At 38.6% G+C, this 7,416-nt stretch overlaps 1 protein-coding gene across 1 annotated transcript; it reads left to right on the top strand.

Moving 5' to 3' along the window:
• Positions 1-291: 291 nt before the first annotated feature.
• Positions 292-6,177, top strand: LOC114530410 (zinc finger protein 273-like). The gene is made up of 3 exons (XM_028552033.1): positions 292-422; positions 5,091-5,747; positions 6,170-6,177. The coding sequence occupies exons 1-3, from the start codon at positions 344-346 to the stop codon at positions 6,175-6,177; spliced, it is 744 nt and encodes a 247-aa protein (XP_028407834.1). The 5' UTR covers positions 292-343.
• Positions 6,178-7,416: the final 1,239 nt, after the last annotated feature.

Here is a 7,416-nt window from a genome sequence, read left to right as displayed (position 1 = left end):
AAGGCAAACATGTTTAGTCTATTTCCAATTAAACAGGTTTTTAAATTGCTGTATAGTTTTATCAACGTGCATACAAACAGGCGTTTTATATATACGACTAATTTGAGCATTAAGAAAAAAAGAGGTCGAATGACAGGTGTTTTCGACTTTCGTTAATAAGCGCGGCTAATTATATTCATATAGGAGGTCTATCCACTCGCGCGGGTGACGTTTGCAGCCTCGTTTTGACGCACGAACGCGGGTTTATAAGTCGCAGTAAATTTGGGGGGCTCACATTCGAGACATAGCTAACTGTCCCACGAAGTGGTCGAAAGGTGAAAGTCTATCGAGTGACGAAGTTAAAATGCCACGATCGTTTTTGATTCGAAAGATCCTCGCAATAAGCGACGACGAGGAAGATATTCCAGATGCGAGGCCCGAAGGTGAGATCAGACGAAATAGTCGTCAAGCACTTTGTCCTAAATTTATCTTAGACATTACTTGTGGTATATGTGAAAATCTTGACGCGTTGTTTTTCACTCCATAAAATATCACTATAGCCATATATACGGCTGATCTGCTATGAAATGTTTAAATATACTACTTTCGCATATACGTTCCATTCTTCGAATCATCTTCGTTGATGTACGAAACCATTTAACATCACACAGTGCAGTGTGAATTTTCTACCAAACGTCAGACAAGTTTAAATCTTTGTTGCACTAAATATTTTATAACTCGAATTGTCACTTTTTATTAAAACATTGTTTGAACGTATCTTGCCTCATTTTGAGAACTTTAAGGCGACCTATAAGCATAATTTCAACCATCCTGATCCGAACAATTAAATACACTAGCCCTATATATTCGAACGCAAAGAAACTAATCTTTTTAGCGTCTTATAACTAAAGACATGCATATTAGTGTACATGATTGTACATAACAACTAACTGGATAAATTTCGAAGTTAAAACTCGCACGATATTTGCCCTACATGCAATTCGTTGCGGTAGTGATATTGTCGTTCTTCTCTAGTAGTGAAGTAATAAAGAAGGCGTTACCGCGATATTGTTTGCTATTCAGATCGCTTTAGTAAAATACTTCTATATCTAGATAAGATGTCTGGCAGGGACAAAGTAAAATCCGGTGCATGTGATACGGCCGATTATGTCATTGTTTTTGGTTAACCAATTGCAACAACAAATCGCTAGCGTTAAAAAGGCGATGAAAAATTACAAATTACTGTACGAAGGAATGTTGTAGTAAGCAAGGTTTCCATTTGGAGTTATCACTGGCCGTGATGTCGAAAGCGTCAGAGGGGGAAATTCATTGCTCGCTACAGGTTATATATTTCGAATAGCAAATTCTGATGCATCCGAGACGAGAGTGAACATATGTTCTCCACTTGGGATTGTTGTTTTTTTAAGCCGCAGTTGCACGAAAGCGAAGATATCTCTCTGGCGCTGTTTGCACACGTATATATGCATGCAATTTAAAGCGATGCAATTCATCGAGCTTTCGAAAAAAGCGATCGAAAAGAAATGGGGAGAAAGTTAATAAGAATAAAGAAGGATAATGTACTAGGTGTTTACGCAACGTTTTGTTGTCTTATTGACCTGTTCTCGGATATACATAAATTGACATGATTTTCTGACCTGCGACATCAGGCGCTTTCGTTGGCTTTGAGGATCTCATGCATTCTCTCGTGTTTTTTAATGAATTCTTAGGGATGATACGATTACTCCCCTAGACACGCCCTAACCGTTTGAAAGGCATTTTAGTAGAAAGGTAAAAATCTTTCGAAAAAAAGAAACATATAGTCCTCTTATAAAAGACGCCAACAAAGTTTATACTAATTAAGCTTGTCAAAAAGTTTTAAAATTCACACACATTGCCGCAGTCAATTTCCAGTGAGCATTAGCAGGTTGCTAGTTTAGTGTGAACGCGCGATGTGTCATGCAAGACTGCCCAAAATCCATCTAGAAGTAGTGTCATCTTAGTGCATGGTATAATTCTAACGATATCTATAGTTTTATTCATATTTAGCAATACATATCATTACTAAATTGAAGGACGTATAATTATCAGTTTAAGGCTAAAGAAGGATGCACTTTAAGACTTATGTAGCTATTAAAACATCTTAAAAGCATCAGCCGAATCAGAATAGACAGGTTTAGGTAAATAATTAGTAATTGCACCTGCAAAATTTCGCACGTCTTTTACCGTAGGCAGTTTATCTTTGACGATTATATATAGCAATCGCACTCACAGTAACCGTGATGCGTCTAGATATGGGCTTATGGGGCATGCATGACGTTCGATATTGATTAGCACAAGTACCACGCGCAATATTTTGAGCTATAAGGTTTGATAAAAACATCTCCCGCTTCTGTTGTAGCACAAGCCATGCACTGTTCTATATACATTCCCTTTATTAATTGTTGCAACTGTTTCGGCTAAGACTAAGATCCGATTCGATCTGGAAGTTTCAAAACCAGAGATACTGTTGAGATTACAGACATTTCTCTTCAAACTCTAGAATTTTAAAATTCAAAGTCTAAAAAGTTATTGTATACCTAATAACATGTGTTAGTTGGTTTCAGATAACTTCTGCCATTTAGATCAACATCTTCTGCCATCTCCTGACTTTCCTTGTTTCATTTTAACGCTTAGTAGGACGTTTATGGTAAAAAATAATATCTATTCAGTTGCAAAGACTTATACCGCAGTTATTCGAAGTTCACATCAGAATTCGAAATTCTAAAAACTTGTACTGACTTGTTAAAATGTAATCACATTCCCAAGGTATGAACACTCCCACAATATAATTGCAATGCACTATAGTCTATACCTAAAAACCAAACAAAACAACGTTTTGTATAAGAAGATGCACTATCGCATAAACTATTATAAAAATAAAATGGACGATAGAATAGATAAATAGAATGGATCCATGCATGTTGCATGTCTATATATCATTTTTCTATCCTGATAAAGCTTTAATAATTTTGTTTACGGCGAATAATTTGTTCATAACGAGTGAAATCAATTTCAAATAAGTTTGGAAATCTGACCTTCGAGGGAATTTCATCGCTGCTGAACGAATTGTTGATTATATTATATATACATCCAAATATACTGCATGAGCCAATATATAAATACGGATAATTAAACGCATGCTAAACTCAAATGCCACTTAACTCGTTGAATAACATGCATGTAGTGATATAGAGTGATATAGTTGAATCAAAATGATATATAATTTTGTCGATCTCTTTTCTAATTGCTAAAGTCATGCATGCATGCATGCATATAGCTATATACTGAGAATCAGTTACCGCTACATATTTTTTGACAAGTTAGAGCTAATTTTTACACAATTTCTTTAAGCCACTTGATAAAGAACATTTCGTACCCTTGAATCTGCAGTTATGCATACGAGTGCAATATGTTTCAAGCCAGTTATTGGTGTGCCTAATTTTGACTGCGAAAAACTACAAAACATTTTGAACACACGGTTATGTCGTTAAAGGAAGAACGGATAGAAAATATATATCTCGGGAAAAACGTGCTAATATAAGTCATATCAGCGCGATCGCGAGCTGAAACGTTTTAATTCCTCTTAATTTTAATTGGCTTTTAAGTGTCGCGCCTGCTGCATCCATGATCCACGCGCGAATATATATACACTCAACTGGACTCATTAACTTTTCAAAGAAACTTTAAACAGAAAACTTAACTGATGTTTCAGACCTGCAGGCATTCAGCGCAGGACATTTCAACTTATCGCTGACCGCATCATGACAAAGAAATTTAAAGCGCCAATGATGCACGAACTTTGACAAACGCTTCGCGAGCGCGGTAAAAGCCTAAAGAAAAACAACGCTATTATACGCCATAAATGTCAACTGGTTAGATTTGGACTGTCGTGTAGTGCTGTGACGCGTTTGCAGGTTATATTTGCTTTGAAGTTTCATATCGCTTGTCAGTCCTCCATTCGCCTTTGCTACACGATATAATTTTACACGAAAAATAATTACAAAGTTGCAACAAATAATTGGTAAACAAAGACCGCTTTAGAACAATCGCTGATTCGAAATGATGATAGAAGCTGTAATTTATTCCGTAGATAATATTCACATGATTCATAAAACGACAGTTGTGATTATTGAAATCGGTAAATTTGAAAGCGAATCGGTAATTAGTCATCTCACATAAATGATATTGTCCGAATATTATGATACTTTTTCAGTGGCAACCCAATGTTTCCCAATGTCAATGAGGAAGCAAAAAATTCTGTGAAAACTGCATGCTCAAAGGACACGGCACAGCAACTTTTGGGTGTTGCAATTTCTTTTATAAAATGTTGAGCATTTGGGGATAGCATGTCAACTTCAAAACTGACCTCGTCTGAAGACTGAAATGATTTCGGCGGGAAGTGTATTCTATTCCCGGGGCTATGTACAATGTACTATTTAAAAAAGGAAGGGTAGCTGAGAAATACAATATTTAATTAACGTGTAGTGTTTTAAACATTGACGCGAATGGCACGCGCGGTGTGGAGCCACACTAGCCTGTTGGGGGCCGGCGGGAACAAAATGAACTGATTACTGTATCGATGAGTTTCAATGAGACAAAAAATATCTCGCGCTTTTACTGGGCGCCCTACGGCTCTTAGCTTCGCGATATACATGGGAGTTAGACGATAAAATAAATCAAAATGGTCGGCTCAGCGTGGTCGCGATCGAACCAAATTTACAAATGTGTAACTTCAAACTACAAAATCATTAAGAGTTCCAGTTTTCAAATAGGCAGAGCTTCAAGCCCCTTCTAATTTCATATCAACTTTCAATATTCCTACAAACCGACTATCATCACTCATACTCGATTGTTCAGTATATTCGATACGACATGACTCCGATATGAAAAATCCTTTCCCCCCTTGAAAGTATGAAAATCGTTACAATACTCGCTTATAATTATTTGCAAAACTGGATCATTACAAACCCCCCCCCCCCCCCCCCCTCCCCCCACCCTCAGGCACCTTTCGCAATGAAGCACTTTTTATTCGCGCGTTGCGCAATCAGCAATATTTCATTTACTTTGTTAAGAGTGTGTGGAGAAAACAAAGCCGCGCTCAGATGAGTTGTTACCAGTCCTCCACCGTGAGGTTTCCAACGTACCCGAGGAACAAAGTAGAGATAAAACCAGCGGTAGCTCATTTCAAACTGTCGAGACAAACGCGGAGTTGAGCCTGATCTCAAGTTGCACTTTTCACTGCGAACTTTGCACAAGATCGTTCAACCGAGCCAGCGATCTGAAGCGACATCAATTAGCTCACATCGAGTCAAAGCCTTACAGATGCCACGTGTGTGACAGACAGTTTACGTGGCTGGGGAACTTCCACAAGCACTGCGCTACGCACGAACAATCAGCGCCACACCTACCGCTCTTCCCACAGCCCTCGCTATTCACCGTGTATCCAACGCCGCCCACACTCTTCAATGCCACACCATACAGCCACCCAAGCAGCCCGGGATTCTACTTTAGCGGCTTTCCGAGAAGATCCGAGGTGTCGCCTTTCGGAGGATTCAATCAAGTGCCCCGCGTTCTGCAATGCAATATCTGCCTTCTGACCTTCACCACATCACGTGCTTTGAAAATGCATACCAGAATTCACAGCGGGGAAAAACCTTACAAATGTGGCCAATGCAATAAGGCATTCGCGAGGAAGGATGAGCTTCACACACACAAGTATTTTCACACGGGTAAGTCTGGTAAGATACGAACTATACACATGACGTGAAAGCCGAGGAAAGAGAATTGAATGAAAACTGACATAAATTAATATCGACTGATACCTGCAAGGGCGTCAACCTGGGGGGATGGGGAGACAGGTCCCCCAACTTTTGGAGTAGGAGGGAGACGAATATATAATCACACCCTCCCCATTTTATACTATAATGTCTCTTTTAAGGTACATTGAATTAAATACGAAATTCTAAGAAATAGTCTTCACAAATGTGAGCTCGAAAATCAAAACCGTTAGCATTCGACATTTCCGACATGTAAAACAATTGACAAATGAAGAAATTGGCTAATATTTCATTGACCGCTGACCGACGTTGAGCTCGCTGTTTGTAGTGAAATATGAGTGAGGAATTCTTATCAAAGCGTTCGTATCTTGCAGTGTTTTAACGATGGGAAATTCGACTACAGAACGTACTTGCTATAATCCAGTGCTACAACCACTTCTAGTCATTAACTAATCTATGCAAGCCGAGGTGTCCCCTGCCCACAATATTGATTTTCGCCCTTGGCATACTTGAAATGACATGTTACTTGCCAATTAGCTTAGGCTCTTGCAATATGAGGAATCACACGCCATCTTTGGTGGCAAGAGTTTAGACCAATCTAAACTGCATGAAATTTTGGGTTAAAATTTGTCTAACTGAAACCTCAGCACTCACAAAGTTTGCGACGCCTCTGCAAAATTATAACGTCATTTAAGGTTCAGAAGGAATCATGAGAAACAATAACGCGAAATTCATTATCAACATGCATGAAAAAAAATTTGTACCCGCTGGCGCTTTGGACGCCATTTATAACCGTACATATTTCAGAGATAACGGCGAACCTCGTAATTCCAGACACCTCTTATGTGCAACGCCAGACGTTTTGCCCTCACAAGATGAGGGAAATGACTGGTACTATTCCGAACATGGCTTTAGAAATTCATTGTTTTCACAATCAATGAACACCAAAATATTAGCATAGCGGGACAAATCGTCAGGCTGTAAATAATAACCTTGCCTTGTGTATATACTTGAGGCTCAAAAAGGCCATTTCACAGCTGCCAGATGTTGTTGTTGACGTAGTTATTTAGAAGGAAATTTGGACTTGTTTGTATGGTACAGAAGGATACAATAATTATTATGAAGTTTAATTAGATATAATTATGAAGTTTACCTCGCTCCGTTGAGATATTTGTCATGACGCTTCAAGCCTACATGTACACCAAAAAACAAGGCTTCTTGAAAATCCATTGTTTGAATATACCGTTTGATATGTCAAAGTTATGCGGGCAGCATTTTTTCACAGAGTTTGTAGTGACACTGAACACCATTCTCATGCCGGTAAAAACCATTCAGCATTTCAGCTCCAAACCTACTGTATACTCAAGATGAGAAATTTCAGACCATTGCCATTGGCTGTTTGAGGACTTTCGACGTATCCTTTGTTTACGCTAATCGGTCTTTAATCAGAACAATAAACCTGAAAAACCCTTGGCAAAATTATTCTAATTCTTCGTTCACATATTTATGTTCCTTTGAAACTAGTGTTGTTGCATACACGCTTAACGCATCTTTTGCTACCCGTCTTTCGCTTTGAGCCAGGAACACATAGTGTGAAAAAGAATTCCCAAAGTATCTCATT

The sequence above is a fragment of the Dendronephthya gigantea genome, unplaced genomic scaffold (assembly GCF_004324835.1).
Source record: "Dendronephthya gigantea isolate DGI-Jeju-01 unplaced genomic scaffold, DenGig_1.0 000001F, whole genome shotgun sequence".
NCBI classification, from domain to species: domain Eukaryota; kingdom Metazoa; phylum Cnidaria; class Anthozoa; order Malacalcyonacea; family Nephtheidae; genus Dendronephthya; species Dendronephthya gigantea.
This window is presented reverse-complemented; position numbering and strand designations above follow the sequence as displayed.

Excerpts from the sequence above, each read along its gene's own strand:
- LOC114530410 (XM_028552033.1), top strand. The coding sequence starts at position 344 with ATGCCACGATCGTTTTTGATTCGAAAGATCCTCGCAATAAGCGACGAC. Across the intron at positions 423-5,090 it reads TCCAGATGCGAGGCCCGAAG|AGTGTGTGGAGAAAACAAAG; the intron begins GTGAGATCAGAC and ends TACTTTGTTAAG.